We start from the raw sequence: 25250 nt of genomic DNA on the forward strand, positions 1-25250 counted from the left end.
CTGTACACAGCAGAGTTCTAGGCTCTGTACACAGCAGAGTGTTCCAGGCTCTGTACACAGCAGAGTTCTAGGCTCTGTACACAGCAGAGTTCTAGGCTCTGTACACAGCAGAGAGTTCCAGGCTCTGTACACAGCAGAGTTCTAGGCTCTGTACACAGCAGAGTTCTAGGCTCTGTACACAGCAGAGTTCTAGGCTCTGTACACAGCAGAGAGTTCCAGGCTCTGTACTCAGCAGAGAGTTCCAGGCTCTGTACACAGCAGAGAGTTCCAGGCTCTGTACACAGCAGAGTTCTAGGCTCTGTACACAGCAGAGTGTTCCAGGCTCTGTACACAGCAGAGAGTTCCAGGCTCTGTACACAGCAGAGAGTTCCAGGCTCTGTACACAGCAGAGAGTTCCAGGCTCTGTACACAGCAGAGTTCTAGGCTCTGTACACAGCAGAGTTCTAGGCTCTGTACACGAGGCCCTGCAGCAGCAGGGGATGCTTCCGTGTTTTTTGTAATAAATTTGTCAAATGACCCTCTCTGAGAATTAGTGAACATTAGTTTTTTTTGCCTTGTTTCGCTGTAAATACCCAGAGACAAATTTCCGTCCTTTATCTTGTTCTCTCGTCGTCGACATTGTGTTAAAAATGTTTATCACTTGTCTTGAGTCATCCACACCTGACAACTGCTGTGAGTGACCACCAGTACATGCTTAATGTCAGCTTTTTATATGTGCAGATAGATAGATCACGCTGCAGGAAGCAGGATGAAGAAAACATACGTTTCCTGCCCTCTTCCAAACTTCATAATTATTTTAACATAAATGGTCAGCTCAAGTGCACCTTACAACTTACTTCACCATATAATATAATAATAATAATCATTACCATAACTATGATAACAATAATAAATAATAATGATTATATGACCATGATGATTGATGAATAATAATAATAATAATAATAATAATAATAATAATAATAATAATAATAATAATAATAAAATAATAATAATAATAATAATAATAATAATAATAATAATAATAATAATAATAATAATAATAATAATAATAATAATAATAATAACGGTAGTAATAATAATAATAATAATAACAATAATAACAATATTGCTATAGGATAGCTACCAGCCTACCAATAAACAAACAAAAAAAACCTGCCATGGAAAAGAGAAAAAAAACTAAAAATAAATAAAATCAGATACAGAGAAATAGGTGTTACGGGGGACCCTGATGTAAACAAGACGAAAGTCTTTCTCTGGTCTGCATCCCCTTAACAATTGTATGTTTTGAGCTGTACTCTGCAATCTGTTAATAAACTTTTCAATCAATCAAAACGGCCCGGGCCGTCCACGCCCGTCCCCAGTACTGGTATTTTCAGAGGAGGTGAAAACAAACGCAGCGCCACACCGTTGCACCCCTCCCCCACTGGCCACACACTGTCTGCAAGTTCTAATCAAATTGATACATTTTTCCAACCACCTGCTGTGCATGGAGCAGGGGGGAGGGGTGCACCGTGCTGCAGCGTGCAATACACACTCTGAGCTGACTGAGCATTCTTTGAGAGAGGTAGTATTTGATTGATTGATTGATTGATTGAAAAATGTTTTAAGGTGAGACCGCAGTATACAGCATAATACACATTTCAATAGTTTTGACACTTCACATATGTCATTTTTGTCTTGATATATAAAATAAACAGTGATGTTTATAAACATGATGGATCATGATGATGTAAGTCACACCTGCTGTAAGCAAAACTAGATTTTCGTTCTGTGATCGAAAGTGATTGTTAAATAACTTTATATTTATTTTAATTTCCGCGACCCTAGCCATAGGGCCTCACAAAAAAACGAAAAAAAAAGATTTTAGACACCTGCTGCTGTAAGCAAAACTATATTTTCGTTCTGTGATGGAAAGTGATTGTTAAATAACGTTATATTTATTTACATTTTTATATAAAAAAAATAAAAAGGGGCCTCGCGCGAGACCCCATAGGGCCTCGCAAAATCTTTTTTTTATTTTTTTTCTCTTCTCGCGAGGCCCCCCTTCCCGCGAGGCCCTGTGCGACCACACTGCTCGCACACCCCCTGAGGCGGCCCTGGCCGCATGAGTGTGTGTTTGCTCATGTTAAAGTGGCTGCTAGTGTGTGAGCGTGTACAGTGTGTGTGTTGTGTGTGTGTGCTCATGTGTGCTTGTGTGTGGAGAGTTCAGTGTTCAAGACTCTGATGGCCTGGGGGAAGAAGCTGAGCCGAAGTCTCTCTGTCCTAGTTGCTGATGTTCGCAGGCGTCTGCCTGACCACAGCAGCATGAACAGGCTGTTGTTGGGGTGGTGAGGGTCTTTCATTATTCTGCAGGCTCTGGATTTGCACCTCTTGTTGTATAGGACCTGCAGGGGTGGTAGTGCAATACCCGTAGTACGCTCGGCTGAGCGCACCACTCTCTGTAGGGCCTTCTTGTCCTGTGCCGTGCTGTTTCCATACCAGGCAGTGATGTTTCCAGTCAAGATGCTCTCTACAGCTCCGGAGTAGAAGGAGTAGAGTATCCTCCCAGATACTCTGAACTTCCTTAGCTGTCTCAGGTGGTAGAGGCGATGCTTCGCCTTTTTTACGACTGTGTCTATGTGTGTTGACCATGTCAGATCCTCTGAGATGTGGACTCCCAGGTACTTAAAGCTGCTCACCCTGTCCACGGTAGCCCTGTTTATCCTCAGTGGTGTGTGTCTCCTTTTTTTTGAGTGAATGTTCAAAGTTTTGGGTTGAAGATTTTAGCCATTAGGGGATAAACCCCTCGGTCGGTCAACGTTGCTAGAGATTATTTTAATTGAACTTTCTACAGTGATAATTAATAATGTTAGTCAAGGTAGGTTGAGGCCAAGCAAGAAGCATATGATTTGGTGAAAAACCAGCCATGTTAAATAAAAACCAGCCATGTTAAATAAAAACCAGCCATGGTAAATAAAAACAGCCATGGTAACTAAAAAGGGCAATTCCATGCAAATGTCAACCTCACCATGAACATTTTTAAATAACATGATCATAACCAAACCAATTTCAAATGTATCATCAAGGTCTATATTTTTCAGAAGTGTATTTTGAAACTATTTAAGACCTTGTTTGTGATTTTTGTGATGTCACAGTATGATGTCATAATAGAACATTCTAGAACATTTGTGATGTCACAGTATCATGTCATAATAGTACATTCTAGAACATTTGTGATGTCACAGTATGATGTCATAATCAAACATTCTAGAACATTTGTGTTCTATATATATTCAACAATTCGCTCAGCATTTCCTGGCATTTTTTCAAGACTACAACATTTATCCAGACTGGTTTGACCCTCAAAATGGTCCACCGAAGTCAAACACATGTGGGTAAAGCCCTATTTTTCATAGTGTTTTTTGTCTATTTCAGACGTGTAACATCCATAACGGCACTTTTTTGTGATTCATTCCTTGAGAGGAAATGCCAGGTTTTCCTGAATGTGCTTTTTGGGTACCTCAAACCCTTCCCTACAAAGTGATAGTAAACATGTTATTCTTTGAAAAATATATTCACAGAGTTTTCATCATGTGTTCAGTGAGTCCGAAAAGCTTGTCAATTTCCGTAACATCCATAACGCTGTGTATTTTGTCACCTATCTCAAAATCCAAAAGGTCAAAACATTTCTTACTGCAGGCTCATCTTGATCTCAATAAGTGTAACTAAAATGTGTAAATTATACTTCCAATTCAAATCGATGCCTTGTCAATGTTAAGTTAAGTTTCCAATGTTCTCTCTGAATGTAACATCCATAACGCTGGAATTGCCCAAAAGCAGCCATGGTAACTAAAAAGCAGCCATGGTAACTAAAAACAGCCATGGTAACTAAAAAGCAGCCATGGTAACTAAAAGCAGCCATGGTAAATAAAAGCAGCCATGGTAAATAAAAGCAGCCATGGTAAATAAAAACAGCCATGGTAAATAAAAGCAGCCATGGTAAATAAAAACAGCCATGGTAAATAAAAACAGCCATGGTAAAGACCCGGGTCCGCTGTCTGCCTAGCAGTGGTTAGGGGATGTAAAGCACAGCATGTGGGTGTGGATTAACCCTTGGACTGGTCAGACAGTAGGATTAACCCTTTTGTACACAAATAGAACAGCCAGTTACTCTAAATAGCAGTGTTTCCTCTGGGACTCTTTTCAGCAGTGAGGTTGGGGGTTAAGGCCCTCCCATAGTCGAGCGGAACGTACGCCGAGCGGACTCCCAAGTGCGAAGCTCCAATGTTCTAACCGCGCGGACGTCCGCTCACTTGGTGTCACACAAAACGCTGCTCGGCATTGACATCGACCTGCATTTAATGTGACACCGATCTGCATTTCACTCTGACCACTCACTCCGTGCCAAGTGAGAGTAGGGCAGGAGGATCATGATTAAATGGGTAGGATTGGTCCGGTAAAACGTTGGCAGGCAGGTAGATGACGCTAAATTTAGTTTCACTATCGCTAATCGTCACCCATTCCAATTCATATACATTTGGACCATGTTTATCTGAAGAAACTTGAGATGTTTGAATGGCTTTTCTAAATGAAGTGTGTAAAACTGCCCGTTTTATTTCAAAATATTGGAAACGGAGATAACTCTTTATTTTGACATTGGATGATGACGACATGACAGAAGTCTAAACAGCGTGGGGAAATCAATAGGTTAGGATTAAATCAATAGGTTAGGGTTAAATCAATAGGTTAGGGTTAAATCAATAGGTTACCAAAATCAAAAGCATGTATTTAACAAACTCAAAACATTTCTAAACACTGTTTTAAATAAACAAAAACGAAAAATCTACTTATGTCGACAAAAATGTCCAATAGGCCTAACTAAATAACAGATTACACACATAAAATGCTGAAAACAATCAACTGTATTAACACTTTGAGTGCCGCACGTATCGCTTATCTTTACCGCTAGATTGCCAGCTTGATAGTCGTTTCCGCGGTCGTTTCACTATGTTTGCGAAGCTGTGTGTGTGTTCTGTATTATAGCTGTGGAGACATGGTGTGGCTCATTTTGACAGACATTACTTGCAAATAGTTAGTTTCACGCTGTAGTTTGTAGTTTATTACACGCTAAACATCGCGCATTTCCAAGATAATCTTATAATAATAGTCTTTTTCCGTAGATCGCGAGATAAAACGCGTTATATATCCAATAAGCCCAAACCGTTCTGGTTGATCCCCTGAAACCCAAATACTCTCAAATCAAAAGTATATAACATGTATATATGTACCTTCACAAAATCATCAAGGGGGGGGGGGGGGGGGGGGGTCGTTTTAACTCAAAACTGTGATCGTGTTTGCTGAGCATGTTTTTCGTCCGGTGAAACACATAACTGTGATCGTTAGAAAAACACACTTCAGATTCGGTCAAATAGACATAGAATATACCTTACCTTAGCCAGAAGGTATTCCAAGAAGAATAATTCCAAGTGATCGCATCGCCATCGCGATTACCAGTGTATATGTCTACACGTTTCGATGGTAAAATACGCTTAGGCAACGGAATTTCGGGGCGATCAATGTGAATCTATGTTCAAGCAGGAGGAGGGGTCCCTACCAAGGGAAAAAAAAAGGAGGCCGCGTATCAACACCAAGCCATTCCAGTTCAGACACAGACGATACTGCCACCTGGTGATAGTCGATCGGCATTGCAGTTCTAGTGTATGTGGATGTGCTAACGTGACGCAGATCGCTCCGGGCAAGTCTGTAGAAAGGGGATCAAAGTAAAAAGATCAAACGATCCAAAAACAGAATATCTCGTTTTTGGCACTCAGCGCTTGTCGAGCAAACACTTAATTTTCCGTTTTTGGCACAGAATGTATTAAAGAGGCAACAAGAGTATTTTTAATGAGGCTATTACTATTATTATTTTGCAACAAGATAGCTGTAAAGTGTCACAGCCAACTAAGTGACACTGGTTAGTATGACATCCTGTTCTTATATATGATTATGAGGAATGTCTGTAGATTCTTCCTCCCACTTGTGAAAAAAACTGTGAGAACTGTGGAATCTGGAACCGTAACTTGTGTACACTACAATATCTTGCGTGATCTTGGAGAGTGGAGTCAATGGAATCAATACAAAAGGTTTAAACATATGTTTATTATATAGGATTGGAGCTATGTATATGACCTGTATATTCTTTATACACTTTAAAACTAAACTCTGGTTGGAAGACAGTGATTGTGTTAATCTAACCTCTTCAGCTTAAGAATGAATTGCCTGTTCTGTTTGTGCAGGGGATAACAGAAAGAGGGGGGGAGGCCTCTGCCTCTGAGAGCATGCCATAAGAGCACAGAGGGCCTAGCCTGCCTGCATCTGTTACTACCTGTTACTTACTGGTCCGCCTGCTTTTTGCTGATAACATGGCAAGCGAGGGGGCCCCAGGGAGATAAAGGCGGAGGTTGTGAAGTTTTAGAGTAGAGGAGACACACGTTATGTGTGCCACAAATCAACAAGCGCCACCTGTGTTATAAACTTATACAGAGTCTTGAAACGATAGAGAGAATCTTAAAACTATATAACAATTAAATGTTAAATGTTTACAGTCAGAAATGTTGGAGTAAGAGGTGTATACATTTCTGCTGCATTAATTATATGTTTCATAATGTCATGCTTAAAATTAACTGTCAGTAGAGAATAATACTATATATTGTGTAAACTGTTTTCTGGAGGAGGGCATCTCTGAAGATTCTCTGCTATAAACTCTAAGGAGTCTTGATAAGAATTCTCATGGATGGCCTCGCCCGGTACTGCCTGGTACCGCATGGTTAACAGGCTAACCCTTTGTTTGTTCTGAAAAATGGAGGGACTTTCTCATACTTAAAAAAAACTAGGTAACTAAAGGTAACGCAAGTAAAAGAAGGAGGGGAGTCCATCCTTACTACGTATTGTACTTTGGTTTGCTAGTGAAATGACATCCCTGTGACATCACTGTTTTTAGACCAATCGGAATATGATACAGGATCAATATAAAAAGGACTGTTGCTCCTTCGAGAGCCAGATTTTTTGAGAGATTTTGTGGAGATGACTGAATTCTGATATATTGTGAGCAGAAACCTGTGTACTTATAAACATGAAACTGTGCCTTTAATGTAATCTTATACTTTAAAAAAATAAAACAACCTTCTTTTGGAACACACCTTTTTGCTTCCATTCTTCTAAAACTGAAAGACGACGGGTAAGCATTGAAATGTTTTTTGCATTGTAACTTTACCCATTGCTTCCTGATTTATGATGTAAAAACTTTAGAAGTGACCCTTTAACCAGCCGGCAACCACGCGGTCCCGTAATGTTCCTGATTTATGATGTAAAAACTTTAGAAGTGTGGCTTTATCCAGACAGAGACCTAAGGAGAGAAATATATATATGTATATAGATTAAAGGTGGGTTCTGTATAAATGTGATTATCAAGTAAAGCCATACAGTGATAATACGTGTAACCGGATAAGGGAAATGGACCTCATCTGAATAGGAAAAGGCCTTCCCAGTGCAAATAAAATAAAAATACTCCGCAACTCCAATCACTCGACCTAAGGCCGATGACTGGGGAGGACGGAGAGGTGCATGTGTAGGCTCAAGTCGGTCGGGTTTAACCCCTGCAGTTTGTGGACGCATTGAGTCCTGGATATCACGGACATCGCAGGACGCTGCTTGATGTTGAGATGCGGACCAATGAGTTATTGGGTTATCAATCTGACCGAGGCTTGCACGAGCACTTATCATGGCGTCCCTGGCGTTGGGCATTTATACTAACTGAATAGGTGCTAACGGCCGAAAAGAAAAAAGCACGCTTCACTAGAAGGCTCTGGGGGGAGTTACAAGTGCAACATAATTTTGTGCTTTGCCCACAGGAATGCAGGCTAGCTAGCCACAAGCTAGCTAAATGCTAACTGGATGGCTACCTAGCCCAAGGCTACGCTGCCAAAACGGCGCGTTCACTGGAATGCAGGCTGACTAGCCACAAGCTGACTGAATGCTAGCTGGGTGGCTACCTAGCCTGGAGCTACGTGAGCTAGCTAAAACGGCGCTCACTGGAATGCAGGCTGGCTAGCCACAAGCTAGCTGAATGCTAACTGGATGGCTACCTAGCCTGGAGCTACGTGAGCTAGCTAAAACGGCGCTCACTGGAATGCAGGCTGACTAGCCACAAGCTAACTGAATGCTAACTGGATGGCTACCTAGCCTGGAGCTACGTGAGCTAGCTAAAACGGCGCTCACTGGAATGCAGGCTGACTAGCCACAAGCTAACTGAATGCTAACTGGATGGCTACCTAGCCTGGGGCTACGTGAGCTAGCTAAAACGGCGCTCACTGGAATGCAGGCTGACTAGCCACAAGCTAACTGAATGCTGACTGGATGGCTACCTAGCCTGGAGCTACGTGAGCTAGCTAAAACGGCGCTCACTGGAATGCAGGCTGACTAGCCACAAGCTAGCTGAATGCTAACTGGATGGCTACCTAGCCTGGGGCTACGTGAGCTAGCTAAAACGGCGCTCACTGGAATGCAGGCTAACTAGCCAAGAGCTAACTAGCTCACAACAGGCTAACAAGCCAGTACTAACAGGAAGTGAACTGGACCTAGCCAGACGGAAGCTAATTAGCTCACCATCGGCTAACGAGCCAGTGCTAACACAAATTAACTGGCCCTAGCCAGACAGGAGCTCCCAACAGGCTAACAAGCCAGGAGTGAATTGATGGCTAACTAGCCAAGAGCTAACTAGCCAACCACAGGCTAACAAAGCCAGGAGCTAACAGCAGGCTAAATAGCCGGAGCTAGCAACCAACGCTAGCTCAAGAGAAGCTAGCACAAGAAAAGCTAGCACAGCAGACGCTAGCTCAGAAGAAGATGGCGCAGAAGGAGTTAGCTCAAGAGAAGCTAGCACAACAGATGCTAGCACATCAGACGCTAGCTCAAGAGGAGCTAGCACAACAGATGCTAGCACATCTGATGCTAGCTCAAAAGAAGCTAGCACAACAGATGCTAGCACGGAAGACGCTAGCACAGCAGATGCTAGTGCAAGAGACGCTAGCTCAGGAGGAGCTGGCGCAGCTGATGCTAGCTCAAGAGAAGCTAGCACAAGAAATGCTAGCACGGAAGACGCTAGCACAACAGATGCTAGAGACGCTAGCTCAGGAGGAGCTGGCGTACAGAAACCGGACAGTCTGTCCCTCGGGAACACCAAGGGAAGCAGTGAGTCACTCAGACCAGAGGGCTCAAATTACGTGGCCCCGGTCAGGACAAGGAAGGATATATGAGGAAACAGGCCGAACACTGCCTGCTCCCACTTCCATGTATATGGATAAGAGGGCTCCGCCCTCAATGAGAGCCCCCTCTGGACACGAAATGGGAGAATATACACTCAGGGGACACCTCCCGACACTGATCAACCACACCAGGGCGAGATCACTCCCTGCAGTGCATAAGCCCAGGACCACGTGTTCACGAGGAAGTGAGGCAAGCGAGAGCAACCTATATATCTCTCCGTGGTGAACACTCAGGGGTGAGAGTGACATCTACAAGGTCTCACAGACAATCACCAAACATAACAGTCACTAACTACCCAGTCTGGACCGATAACTCTGATACACCATGGTCAATCCTCACCTTCACTGGACCGTCATTGACGAACTATGGTAGATGGGAAACAAGCATGGTAACGGCAGGAGGCTCTTACTACCGGAACCTGAGGAAACAGGTAATGGAAAAAAGGACCAAAAAGCCCCTGAAACCAGGCAAGGCAGTAATCACAGTGTGATTATGAGATGTTTCACACGGAGAAAATTGTCCATGTGACACTAAGCCAAGACCAATACAAGGAGATAAAGTCCTCACACATAAACTGGGACAGACTGGTGTCCCGTATAAAGGAACTACTTCAGAAAAGGGAAATCTATGCTGGCCATGGTACTAAGGACATGCCCTACCGACTAGCCATAAACCTTATGTGGGGCAGGTCTCGAGGATATGGCCAAAGAGGCATATGGTTGGGGAAAGCCGTAATCAGCGCGATCTCAAGCCTAAGGAGTGCAGGGCACACGGAGATCCGTCTCATGGTGGAACCTAGGGACCATGAGGCAATAACCCTGGCCGTGGATAGAGCCGGGGAGGGTGAGGAAGACGAGGACGATGAGCCTGCATTGGTACCTCTCACTCCCCCTCCGAACCCTAAGGGGTCGGGACCCGTACCCAGGAAAGAAAGGTCCAACTCCCAGAACTCCTCCCGAGCAGCGGAGAGAGGGAGATCATCCACACCTAGGAGACCGACAGTACAGTTCGAACCTGAAAAGGCGGAACCTGAAAAGGCGGAACCTGCGCGATCTCAGGCCAGGAGTATCCATAGACTTCTAGGCCGTCCCCCGGAGTCAGGGGACGACCCAGCAAGTAGCGAACAGGAGTATACTGATCTAGATCAGGACTCAGGAATGGAGGGAGACCGGGATAGGTCAAGCTCCAGAGCATCCTCCAGGTCTTCATCTCGATCAAGATCTAGGGAGAGAGTTCGGTACCCGAGGGGCGAACCTCCTAGACCTTGAAACAAGAGAGCGAAACCGGTCAAACTGAGACCTATAGGCAAGGGGCCTACTCTGAAAGGCACCACCTTTCAGTCACCCTTGGGCTTGACCTGGAGCTCAGGATTGGAGGACGTCTCCGAAGAGAGTGAAGGAGACTTGGAAGGAAAGGAAACAGGGGATATTATGCCAGCATATCCCGTGAGATGGGGAACGGCTCAGGCCTTAGCCCGGTCACCCGTGGCAGAAAAAGTGTTGTCTCACCCTGGAGTAACAGAACCATACGAGCATGCACACTTACATGCAGGCTATGACATACTACGTGAACAGGTGTACAAGCTAGACAGGGCCATGGCTGAAATAGCCAGGAGAGAAAGAAACTGGTTGAACGAGGCCCCGTCCATAAGCCCAATCCGAGCCCTGAGACACAGCACAGAGGAACACCGACCGGAAGTGAGCCCTCACTCCATACTAGCCCAATCTCCCGGAGACATTTACCGACCGAGAGGAAAGAGTTCACATACAGGCAGGAGTCTGCATGACAGCACCCAATATGGAGAAGGCAACAAAGCACAAGAATTGTTAAGCAAAACCCAAGTGCTCAAAAAACTAGCCCCAGAAATGCTTCGAGGGGAGACCCAGGCTGCTTACATCCATAAGTGTGCTCAGATTTTCCATGGGTCACCTCTCTATGATGACCCGGAGGCCGCTCGCATTTTGAGACACCTCAAAGGACTGGAGATCCCCGAAGGGGCTTCAATGGCCCAAATTATGGAAATGGAAGTAAGAATCCCCGGTCAAGATCCAGGGGAAAATATGGTGGAGAAACTAATCCCACAGGTGCGAGACGGGAGCTTGTCTCTCACTGTTGCAGCAGAATCAGTCATACGTGGAACACCTAGGCAAAGATCAGGCTTACTGCTTGAAAAGCTATTCATAGGTGTACCAGGGGGTAACCGTCTTGCAGCCAAATGCGCAGCATGGTCCCGAGACCAGTTACGGACGGAATGCATGCTGTATGACCAAGTCAAAATGCTTTCTCAACACAAATAATGTAAAGATGTCCGTCTTTTCTCTAAACCAGAGTAAAGAGGACGAAAGAATTTGTAATCTATTTCATGCAAAGGGGATTTCCTGACAGCTACCATCTGGTAGGTTAGCACCTGTACCAACCATATCAGCTGCGTGAGATGTACACTCACCAGCGCCTATGGATAAAAATTGAGACTCTGCAAACTCTCATCAAGCTTAGCACCTTGACGCGGGGGGACAGAGCGAGCATCAGGATCTCTATATCCGACGGGCCTATCAGATTTGTGGGGACTCGGAAGCTTCAGCATACAGGACGCTGTAGTGCTTGGGCGGCCGAGTCACTGGTTTATAGGTCTGTCAAAACGGATTGGAGGTTCTGGGGCTTAGAACATCCGTGAGTTGGGCTTTATACTAATTGAATAGGTATCAAAAGCCGAAAGAATATGAACTGAAATAACTGCGGTCAGGTGCCTCTGGAGTAAACATTTTTACAAATTTGAGTTAAAACCTTACTCAAGATTGGTCTTATCAGCAAGCAATCCTCTCCAACCAAGACTCCTCCTAAGTGCTCGAGATCTGGAACAAGAGAGGGTTCATAAGAAACCACTTGAAGTGGCGTTTACTCGCGACTAACAGGGCTAGAGAGCCCTAAAGTCACTTGAACTTGAAGTAACTAAATGCTTACTTAAAGTCAGAACTTAAGTAGAAAAAACTCTACTTTGTGAATAGCAGGCTGAAATAGCCATTGCGAACAGGAGCAAATAGCAGGCTAACTAGCCATTGCTAACAGGATGGGGCTACTCACATGATCAGGCAGGTATATGATAACCTTGGACATGCCGGAAGTAAGAGGATGTTGGTATACCTGAGAACTAACAACATTCTCATACCTAAAGCCAAACAAAGAGCGATAACAGTCTGAAAGGCCTGTGAACAATGTGCGCTGGTAAAGGTGCGCTGGTAAAGGGACAACCTGAACCAGTGCCACATTCTTAGACGGGGGGGCTGTCCCCCGGAGTCAGTGGACGACGCAGCGAATGGCAAAAAGGAATATACTGACCCAGGTCAGAACTCGGAAATGGAGGAAGACCGGGATAGGTCAAGCTCCAGAGCATCCTCAAGGTCCTCACCTAGACCTCCCAGACCTCCTAGACCTCCCAGACCTCCCAGACCTCCTAGACCTCCTAGACCGGACAGAGAGACATCGGCCTGGACCCAGGTTACAGGGCGACGAGAGCCCTGAATGGACCTGAAAGAGAGAAAAGAAAGGAGTCCTCTGTGGACTGTATCTGTGGTGTCCTGCGAGGCCTACGGACAGGGTCACACGACCAGGCCAACCACACTTCAATAGAGGACTGCTGCTACAATTCTCGGGGACCCGTGGGGTCGCCCGAGAAGTGACAATTCAACCTACCTCAAACTATGGGAGAGATCCAAGAGGTCAGAGGGGGTGACCCCAAGATGACCAAGATGACCCCAAGATGACCCCAAGATGACCACGATGACCAAGATGACCAAGATGACCCCAAGATGACCAAGATGACCCCAAGATGACCCCAAGATGACCAATACGACAACAACCTGGGTGCATCGGCTGGGGACAACAGATGCAAGTCTTCCCGCCGGCTACCAGGGTACCGAGGTACCAAGATGGCAGAGGGGGTGTGGAGAGTCACGGCCACGTGACCCCGCAATCGCCATCTCGTCCCTCCAGTACATACGCTATTAAGACAATGGAAAATGACCGACCAGGATGACAGAGGAGGTGTAAAGTGTCACAGCCAACTAAGTGACACTGGTTAGTATGACATCCTGTTCTTATATATGATTATGAGGAATGTCTGTAGATTCTTCCTCCCACTTGTGAAAAAAACTGTGAGAACTGTGGACTCTGGAACCGTAACTTGTGTACACTACAATATCTTGCGTGATCTTGGAGAGTGGAGTCAATGGAATCAATACAAAAGGTTTAAACATATGTTTATTATATAGGATTGGAGCTATGTATATGACCTGTATATTCTTTATACACTTTAAAACTAAACTCTGGTTGGAAGACAGTGATTGTGTTAATCTAACCTCTTCAGCTTAAGAATGAATTGCCTGTTCTGTTTGTGCAGGGGATAACAGAAAGAGGGGGGAGGCCTCTGCCTCTGAGAGCATGCCATAAGAGCACAGAGGGCCTAGCCTGCCTGCATCTGTTACTACCTGTTACTTACTGGTCCGCCTGCTTTTTGCTGATAACATGGCAAGCGAGGGGGCCCCAGGGAGATAAAGGTGGAGGTTGTGAAGTTTTAGAGTAGAGGAGACACACGTTATGTGTGCCACAAATCAACAAGCGCCACCTGTGTTATAAACTTATACAGAGTCTTGAAACGATAGAGAGAATCTTAAAACTATAACAATTAAATGTTAAATGTTTACAGTCAGAAATGTTGGAGTAAGAGGTGTATACATTTCTGCTGCATTAATTATATGTTTCATAATGTCATGCTTAAAATTAACTGTCAGTAGAGAATAATACTATATATTGTGTAAACTGTTTTCTGGAGGAGGGCATCTCTGAAGATTCTCTGCTATAAACTCTAAGGAGTCTTGATAAGAATTCTCATGGATGGCCTCGCCCGGTACTGCCCGGTACTGCCTGGTACAGCATGGTTAACAGGCTAACCCTTTGTTTGTTCTGAAAAATGGAGGGACTTTCTCATACTTAAAAAAACTAGGTAACTAAAGGTAACGCAAGTAAAAGAAGGAGGGGAGTCGATCCTTACTACGTATTGTACTTTGGTTTGCTAGTGAAATGACATCCCTGTGACATCACTGTTTTTAGACCAATCGGAATATGATACAGGATCAATATAAAAAGGACTGTTGCTCCTTCGAGAGCCAGATTTTTTGAGAGATTTTGTGGAGATGACTGAATTCTGATATATTGTGAGCAGAAACCTGTGTACTTATAAACATGAAACTGTGCCTTTAATGTAATCTTATACTTTAAAAAAATAAAACAACCTTCTTTTGGAACACACCTTTTTGCTTCCATTCTTCTAAAACTGAAAGACGACGGGTAAGCATTGAAATGTTTTTTGCATTGTAACTTTACCCATTGCTTCCTGATTTATGATGTAAAAACTTTAGAAGTGACCCTTTAACCAGCCGGCAACCACGCGGTCCCGTAATGTTCCTGATTTATGATGTAAAAACTTTAGAAGTGTGGCTTTATCCAGACGGAGACCTAAGGAGAGAAATATATATATGTATATAGATTAAAGGTGGGTTCTGTATAAATGTGATTATCAAGTAAAGCCATACAGTGATAATACGTGTAACCGGATAAGGGAAATGGACCTCATCTGAATAGGAAAAGGCCTTCCCAGTGCAAATAAAATAAAAATACTCCGCAACTCCAATCACTCGACCTAAGGCCGATGACTGGGGAGGACGGAGAGGTGCATGTGTAGGCTCAGGTCGGTCGGGTTTAACCCCTGCAGTTTGTGGACGCATTGAGTCCTGGATATCACAGACATCGCAGGACGCTGCTTGATGTTGAGATGCGGACCAATGAGTTATTGGGTTATCAATCTGACCGAGGCTTGCACGAGCACTTATCAATAGCCTACATAGAACATAAATAGCTTGTCTCAGACTGACTCACATGGTCCCAATTTATTTGTTATTGTTGAGGAACATCAGCACATGGACCTGGTCGGGTGTCAGCCGGGAGCGCAGCCGGGTCACAACCGGTCCAGAAACACTCGCTCGGATGGTACCGGTGTCACGGTAAACATTACAGAGGTACAGCTTTGCCAGTCTGGGGAATCTCCCCGCATTGACTTTCCACCAGTCAGCCGGATCTTTATCCAGGGACGGGACATGGCTCCTCTTAACTGTTATGCGAGGTGGTCTGCCATATGCCGACCGGCAAACTTCTAGTTGCGACACCGCAGTGGTGACTTGCCAGGCCTCAGTGATGTAGTGGCGAGTGACTGTAACATAGATTTCGGTCGTCAGGGCAGTCCAGCTGTCTGTCGTCAATGCAACCTTGCGACCTAGCTCTCCACAATAATAATAATAATACATTTTATTTGTAACACACTTTATATTTGTAACAAATCTCAAAGTGCTACATGAAAGGAGATAATGTTAATAAAATTAAAATGAATTAAACAACCAATGAAGTGAAAGAAACATTCAGATCAAAGTCAGCTCTAGACAGTTAAAAAAGAAAAGATCACGTTTTTAAAAACACACAAGGACCATTATGGACCTACTGATGCCTTGTGTGTTTTTAAAAACGTGATGGGACTGAGCCACACCATGTCTCCACAGCTATAATACAGAACACACGCGCAGCTTAGCAAACATAGTGAAACGACTACGGAAAACGACTATCAAGCTGGCAATCTAAAGATAAGCGATACGCGCGGCACTCAAAGTGTTAATACAGTTGAGTTTTCAGCATTTTATGTGTGTAATCTGTTATTTAGTTAGGCGGCCTATTGGACATTTTTGTCGAGATAAGTAGATTTTTTGTTTTTGTTTATTTAAAACCGTGTTTAGACGTTTTTTGAGTTTGTTAAATACATGCTTTTGATTTTGCTAACCTATTGATTTAACCCTAACCTATTGATTTAACCCTAGCCTATTGATTTAACCCTAACCTATTGATTTTCCCACGCTGTTTAGACTTCTGTCATGCCGTCGTCATCCAATGTCAAAATAAAGAGTCTAGGTTATCTCCGTTTCCAATATTTCGAAATAAAACTGGCAATTTTACACATTTCATTTAGAAAAGCCATTCAAAGTTCTCAAGTTTCTTCAGATGATGAAAAAAGACATGGTCCAAATGTATATGAATTGGAATGGATGACGATTAGCGATAGTAAAACTAAATTTAGCGTCATCTACCTGCCAACGTTTTACCGGACCAATCCTATCCATTTAATCATGATCCTCCTGCCCTACTCTCACTTGGCACGGAGCGAGTGGTCAGAGTGAAATGCAGATCGGTGTCACATTAAATGCAGGTCGATGTCAATGCCGAGCAGCGTTTTTGTGTGACACCAAGTGAGCGGACGTCCGTGCGGTTAGAAAATTGGAGCTTCGCAATTTGAGTCCGCGCGGACCTCAGTGGAGTCCGGTCTGCGTACGTTCCGCTCTTTCTTTAGGCAAATGCCTTGTTAAAAATAAATGTGTTTAGGCCCCTTTTGAAAGCCTCAACGGACTGTGGTGCTCTCAGATGGTCGGGGAGGGCATTCCACAGCCGAGGAGCAATCAGCGCGTCTGACGACCGAATCTGTCTGATGGCGCACTGGAGTAGATAGAGAAATGATAGGAAATATCGAAATGCGTTCATTAGAGAAAACTAATTTCAATACTCGATGCCTTATTCTGCCAGCCAGCCTTTATGCGACGGAGAAATACACTTTAAATTTAGACAGAGAGAAGATAATCTCCCGATTCAGATACAATTGAACACAAACGGTTCCAAAGATATTTAATGTTTGTCTGCATATTTTCACACCGCCAACAAAGTACTGGGTCTGTCGTCTCTTATTCGGAATGGATTTTGGTGCCAGCTGTCATCTCTGCCCGTCTCAGTCTCTGACTTATTCACAGAATGCTCACTACTCATCACTATTATTATCTTATTCACAGAACGCTCACTACTCATCACTATTATTATCTTATTCACAGAACGCTCACTACTCATCACTATTATTATCTTATTCACAGAACGCTCACTACTCATCACTATTATTATCTTATTCACAGAACGCTCACTACTCATCACTATTATCTTATTCACAGAACGCTCACTACTCATCACTATTATTATCTTATTCACTTTAGTTCTCTCTATTATTCATATTATTAAGTGCTGTCAATAGATGAATTTTTTTTTACTAATTAAATCTCACAATTTTCTGTAATTAATCTAGATTAATCTAGATTAAAAATAGCATTTTTCTACTTAAGACCGAAGCTTGTAACAAATATTTACTTGAGTAAAATCATGGAATTAATGTAAAATCAACACAAAGATTTAGATTCAAAGACTATTTTAATAGCTTTCTTTGAATACAGTTTCTCTCGCAAAAAAAAGAACAAGCAAATATACTGCTGAAAGTTCAGAACATTAAAGGTTTTTCCCTCAATAGATTAATCTAGATTAATTTATTTTAATGCTTTAAATAATTGAAATTAATCTCTCTCCTTCAGAAAAACCACTGCTTCACATTCAACAGAGAAGATGATGCTGATAAAGAGGTATCTATCTATCTATCTATCTATCTATCTATCTATCTATCTATATCTATGTGTCTATCTATATCTATCTATCTATGTGTATCTATGTATCTATTTGTAAATTTACTGTTCAGAAAGCTAAGAAAGGGATTAAAAGGAGGTGTATTTCTATTATTGGGGTTAACTTGTGGAACAATGCGGATATACAGTTAAGAATGAGTCATTCGATTTTGGTTTTTAAGAAAAAGGTTTGTATAAAAGCAATTTTTGAAAAATACAAGGGTGAATAACACTGTTTTGTTTGCTTTTTTTCTTTTTTCTTTTAGAATACTGTTTTGGAATCTACATTTTTGTATTTTTTTATTTAATTTTTTTTAATGCTAAATTTTGAAAAACTACAAGGGTGAAAAACACTGTTTTGCTTTTTTCTTTTTCTTTTCTTTATAATATTGTTTTGGAGTAAGAATATAGGACAGGCACACTATGCTTCAGTCTGTACCTTTTTCAGTCACTGTAAATAATCAAATATTGATAAATGATGATGTATATTGTACTTTTTTTTGATGACTGAAAAAAATTAACTACTACTACTATCTATCTATTTATAAATGTATTTGCTAAAACCCTCTCTCTCTCTCTCTCTCTCTGCTGTATAGGAGGGGGAGTTACAAGAGGTACTGTGGTTCTATGCTTCTAATTTGTCAGCCAATCAGAGCCCTGTATGCACATTCATATTCCAGGTAATATCCTGGTTAAGGTAGGGCTGACCCCTATTAGACGATTAGTCGACTAATCGGTCGAAAGGAGCCCTAGTCGACTGCCAACCTCTTAGTCGAATACAAAAAATATATATATTAAAAAAAAAAATTAAACATTTTTTATCATTCTTTCCAAAAGAAAAGAGGCCTAGAAGCGTGGCTAATGCTAATGGCACGCATACCAGAGGCTAACTGCCTACGAAAACAGGCACAGAGGCACTGAAAGAGGATTTCACTCGTCTAATGAACACACTAGACTAGACAAATATCAAGATGTATCCATCAGTGGACCAATTTCATGCTTTTGCAGAGGACAAGAAGCCTTCAATCGACTCCTTCAGACATTAAGCACCCCCCACAGCCCAAATGGAATGATAAAAAAATAAATAATAATAATTATATTATACTTTTTTGTTGTTGTCGACTAATAGTCGACTAACGGCAAATTTTGGCCAATCATAGTCGACCATCCAAATCCTTAGTCGGGGACAGCCCTAGGTTAAGGTATTATTCAGGATACAGTGTTTATATACAAAGAGACGTCACCGTCACGAGGACCAGCGATCTGCTAACTGTTATCCAGAGGGACCGGCCGTCTTTATGGTACACAGCCGTCTAGACTAAAATACCTCTATATGGTACACAGCCGTCTAGACTAAAATACCTCTATATGCTACACAGCCGTCTAGACTAAAATACCTCTATATGGTACACAGCCGTCTAGACTAAAATACCTCTATATGCTACACAGCCGTCTAGACTAAAATACCTATATATGGTACACAGCCGTCTAGACTAAAATACCTCTATATGCTACACAGCCGTCTAGACTAAAATACCTCTATATGCTACACAGCCGTCTAGACTAAAATACCTCTATATGCTACACAGCCGTCTAGACTAAAATACCTCTATATGCTACACAGCCCTCTAGACTAAAATACCTCTATATGCTACACAGCCGTCTAGACTAAAATACCTCTATATGCTACACAGCCGTCTAGACTAAAATACCTCTATATGCTACACAGCCGTCTAGACTAAAATACCTCTATATGGTACACAGCCGTCTAGACTAAAATACCTCTATATGCTACACAGCCGTCTAGACTAAAATACCTCTATATGCTACACAGCCGTCTAGACTAAAATACCTCTATATGCTACACAGCCGTCTAGACTAAAATACCTCTATATGGTACACAGCCGTCTAGACTAAAATACCTCTATATGCTACACAGCCGTCTAGACTAAAATACCTCTATATGCTACACAGCCGTCTAGACTAAAATACCTCTATATGGTACACAGCCGTCTAGACTAAAATACCTCTATATGCTACACAGCCGTCTAGACTAAAATACCTCTATATGCTACACAGCCGTCTAGACTAAAATACCTCTATATGGTACACAGCCGTCTAGACTAAAATTGGGCTAGATTTGGTATAAAATGTAAGTTTAGTAGACGTCTAGATCAGTGGTTCCCAAAGTGGGGGTAGGGTCGCGAGCAGCCGCGGGGGCGTCGCAAGATGATTTCCAGAATCATAAAATATATATATATATATATATATATATTTTTTTTTTATTCAGTCAGGCCACTGAACTTAGAAGCAGGCCAGGCCAGTGTTTCTAGTTGCAGCGGTGTGATAGTTAGAAAACCTATGCGTGGAACAACCAGGAGATCACTGCAACAGAGGGCAACGCAGTCTAAAATGATGTCTCTCTCTCTCTCTCTCTCTCTCTCTCTCTCTCTCTCTCTCTCTCTCTCTCTCTTGCTCACACACACAAAGAAAAAACAAAAAATCCATCAAAACCAGTGTTGTTGCTAATCATTGACACATGCATTGCTAGACTGTAATAATCTATTTCACTTTTTGTGTTTTTTTTTTTACAACATTAAATGAATGAATGACGTTTTTTATTTTACGGTCTTATTTACAGACAAATCAAAAACACCTGTGTGGACTTGCAAAAGAAAACACAAATGTACATAATAAGGCAAGCTCACACACTAAATCCAAAATAAACGACCGAAAAAAAGGAATAGGCTGAAGCACATGCTTATTTTTGCCTATATATGTTTTAATCTCCCCTGAGAAGTACACAACTTCAACCCGTCACTAAGGCTATTCCATAATTTAACTCCCAAAATTGAAACACATCTAGCTTTTACATTAGTTCTTACCTTTTTACATGTTTTAAGAATACATAACCCTCTTAAATTATACTTTCCTTCTCTTGGTTGAAAGAGACATTGAATACAAATTGGTAGGCTTTTACTCTACTTTTATTACTACTTTTATTTCCAAGGTTTTTATGTACATCATATCTACAAATTTTAATGTGCACGACTTTATGAATAATGGATTTGTCGATTCAAGGTAACTAGCTTTGTTTATTATTCGAATAGCTCTTTTCTGTAGTTTAATAATAGGATCTATATTTGTTTTATAAACATTCCCCCAGACCTCAACACAATATGACATGTATGGCACAACAAGTGAAAAATACAATATATGCAAACATTTCTGATTTAACAGCTCCCTTGTTTTGTACAGAATGCCAACAGATTTGACTAATTTGCCTTTGATATATTGTATATGTGCCTTCCAACAGAGTTTGTGATCTATAATCACACCTAAGAATTTTGTTTCATATACTCTTTCAATTTCGGTTCCATTTAAATTCAGTTTAATTTCACAGTCGGTAGGAACACCACCAAATACCATACATTTTGTTTTGTTTTCATTAACACTTTGAATGCCCATCACGAGATATTTTGGGTTATCAGCCCGCGGGTTGAATGCCCATCACGAGAATATTCGTTTTTTCTCGTTTTATTTTTTTATTAGCGATCTGAATTCATATTTCATCAACCGAGTCTACCGTTGGTAAATCAGCCACCCCAGGCGCTCAGATGTGAAAAAAGCTCCCCCTATCGTCTCCCAGATGGTAATTCACCCTTTTGGATTGGACTCAATGAAAATGCATGAGAAAAAAAAACCCGGAATCCACATTTTACTTCTCACGCATGTAACCGGAGCCGATCAGCTTCATTCTGGACCCTCAGCACAGCGTGTAACATGTTTTACAGTATACGTGTGGGATCAATAAAAGGATAGATTTTTGGAATGGCGATCAGGAATTGGAATAATCCATTTGGATACCATCTGATCTCAGGCAAGGAATCTATTTTACCAGTCTTAGGATAATCAGACCCATTTTCATAATGTGATATGGCTGTTTGACTGTAAGAGCGATCAGGAACTGAGAGAATCGATTTTCAGCGTGCGGCACCAGCGTGCACACGTACACATATACTATCGATAATCTAGCGTTTATTTGAAAACGATTCATAAATAGGCCAAAAAATTACAACGTTCTAGAATATTACATTACATTATCATGGAATCTTTATTTTTTTTCGTGAAAACGATGGCTTTTCAAAATGCTATAAAACGGAAATGAACCAATAAAAAAACAATCCACTTCGACAATGTTGACTGGAAATGGGTCATTGATAATGCGACGGGCAGATTAGACACATAGCCATAATTTAAAACATAGATTAGGCGATATTAATGCTAACATTGCAGTGGATGGTGGGCATTCAAGCACTAAATGTGCGCCCCCTGCTGGGCACTGAAAGTGTTAAGAGACAACTTATTCCTATCAAACCATTTCTTTAATTTGATCAATTCCCTTTCTACTGTTTTCAATAATTATTTTATGTCCTCCCCTGATCAAAGTAAATTAGTATCATCAGCAAACGTAACAATTTTCAAAATATTCGATACTGTAAAAATATAATTTAAATATTATTATTATTATTATTATATTATTATTATTATTATTATTATTATAAGTATAAATAACTTGGGTCCCAATACGGAACCCTGTGGAACACCACAAGTTACTCTTCTTCTTCTTTTTTTTATCTACTTTTTCTCCCCATTTTTCTCCCATCCCAATTTCGTATTATCCAATTCTTCCCTCCCCTGTCTCGAACGTTGCTAGACCATGCTTCCCACTGGTCGGCTGCAGTGAGGACCAAGCCTTGCATCATGTGTCCCCTCCGGTACACGAGGAGGCAGCCGTCGCATCTTTTCACCTGAACAGCGCAATCTCTCAGCGGCGAGGAGTAACGCGTGGGAGGCTCACGCTGCCCCCGATACTTTCCTGATTCTGCTGTACAGGCGCACCAACCGACCTGTAGTAGTCGCTGTCCACAACGTCCGATCCCCACCCACCGGCTTTCCCACCCCCTAACACTGCCAATTGTATTTGTATGAACGACCAGCCAAGCCGGTAGCAACGCAGAGAGCTGGGCTCGAACCCAGCATCTCCTGCGTTAAGATGTGATTCTGTATTATTAATGTTTACATATTGAAACCTATTATTTAAATAACTTCTTAACCAATGATGAGTGACACCTCTTATTCCATACCGTTCCATTTTTTGTAAAAGCAGGGAATGATCAATTGTGTAAAATGCTTTACGTAAGTCAATAAATAGGCCTACACCTATTGAGGGTTGTTTTTCATTGATTGCTGTTGATATATTTTCCACAAAATCTATCACTGCTAAGGATGTTGATCTATTGCTCCATATTAAAACCATATTGATGGTCACTCAATAATCCATATTTTTCAATAAAGCCATCAAGTCTATTTACAAATAATTTTTTCAAGTATCTTTTAAAATGTAGGTAGCAATGATATGTAAGGGATAATGTATAGCTACGAGGTCATTGTCGCAAAATAATTGACCGACACAGAGTTTAAAATACCGAGCCGCTTCGGCGAGGTGTTTTAAACGTCAGTGAAGGTCAATTATTTTGCGACAATGACCGAGTATAGCTATACATTATCCCGCTTATTACATGGCTAACTTACTAACAATATACCTAATTCATTTTACATCGACTCGCAACACTGGTTCTGGCTGCGTTCTGGCTCCGCTCGTCGCTCCGCCCCCTGTCATCGCCGGCAGCAGAACACCGGCAGTGTCTAATTGCACTGAAACAGTGTGTGTCAGTGGGCTTGATTGCGAACAGCTGCGCACTGCGGTCATTATTGTCCCACAGCGGTCATTATTGAAAAATAATGACCGCTGTCGGGGGGCTATTGACCAATCACAAGCAAGCATTTCGGCGAATGTGAAAACGCCATGTAATAAAGGGCTATAATTTGATATAGTATGTATGTTACCACTTTTAAAGATTGGAACCACCTTGGCCATTTTCATTTAATCAGGAAAAATACCAGTTAAAAATAGGGATGCTCGATATTGGCTTTTTTACCTATACCGATATTGTCCAACTCTTCATTTCCGATACCGATATCAACCGATACCGATATATGCAGGGCCCCCCCCCCCCCCAAAAACGGAATAATTTCAGGTAATTAACATTACATATCTCTTGTCATGGAATTAACACAACATTATGCATACTTTTGACAATAAAAAAATCAGAATGTGTTCTTACTTGCTTGCCTGGGTAAATAAAGGTTAAATAAAATTTAAACCGATTCCGATAATTTTCGATATCACATTTTAATGGCAATATCGGCCGATAATATCGGACATCCCTAAGGATTTGTTACATATTTAAGTGAATGGTTTGAGGACACAGTCCTGCAGGAAAACAGGCCTCGCTGTCCATGCCCAGGCCTACTCTGACCACATCATCTCCTACAGACTCGCCCTCACCCAAACCAAGTCCCCCTTCTACTCTGATGTCATCTCCAAATGCCAAGGGAATTCCAAAGCCCTCTTCTCCACCATCACCAAACTCCTCAAGCCCCCCGACAACCCCCCCCAGACCACCTCCTCTGATCTCTGCAACAGATTCACGGAATTCTTCCAAACCAAGATCGATGCCATCTACCAGCAGCTCCAGTCTACTCCTGTGTCCCCCACACCTCCGGTTGTTAAACATGACCCTCTGTCCCATCCCACCTACTCCTTTTCATCCTTCTCCCTGGTGGACACCGACTCCATTATGAAGCTGGTGTCGGGCTCTAAATCCTCCACCTGCTCTCTGGACCCCATGCCCACCACCTTGGTGAAGGCTGGCCTGCCCGCCCTCTGTCCTCTCATGGTAGACATCATCAACTCATCCCTGTCCACTGGCTCCATCCCTGCTGACTTGAAGGTGGCAGCAGTTACCCCAATTCTCAAAAAACCCGGTCTGGACCCCGATAACCTCAACAACTTCCGCCCCATTTCCAACCTCCCCTTCCTCAGCAAGGTCCTCGAACGCGCAGTAGCCGCCCAGCTACAGAGTCACATGGCCCACCATGACCTGTTCGAACCACTCCAGTCTGGGTTCAGGGCTAAACACAGCACCGAGACCGCCCTGATCAAGGTAACACATGACCTCCTCATGGCTGCTGATGCTGGCAACATCAACATCCTCATCCTCCTGGACCTCTCAGCTGCTTTCGACACCATCTCACACGCAATCCTCCTAGACCGCCTGGAAAGTGTCCTTGGCATCACTGGTACCCCTTTACCACAGCTTTACCTCCACACCAAACCCTCGGCTCCCCTCCCTCCCCTCTCCCTCACTGCCTGCCTCCAGGACATAAAAACATGGATGACCACCAACTTCCTTCAACTCAACAGCAAGAAGACCGAATTAATAGTTGTAGCCT

General features: G+C 42.5%; 1 protein-coding gene across 1 annotated transcript in view; it reads left to right on the plus strand.

Moving 5' to 3' along the window:
* ric8a (RIC8 guanine nucleotide exchange factor A) overlaps positions 1-25250 on the plus strand; it is a gene marked incomplete at both ends in the record, with an annotated part of 80129 nt that overhangs the window by 11760 nt on the left and 43119 nt on the right. The window contains one exon of the mRNA XM_084315518.1: positions 24227-25054. Within this exon, the coding sequence (XP_084171644.1) occupies positions 24227-25054 (828 nt within the window). The remainder of the gene's footprint in view (positions 1-24226; positions 25055-25250) is intronic.

The sequence above is a fragment of the Notolepis coatsorum genome (genome assembly GCF_963971535.1).
Source record: "Notolepis coatsorum genome assembly, chromosome: 6".
Taxonomy (NCBI): Eukaryota; Metazoa; Chordata; class Actinopteri; order Aulopiformes; family Paralepididae; genus Notolepis; species Notolepis coatsorum.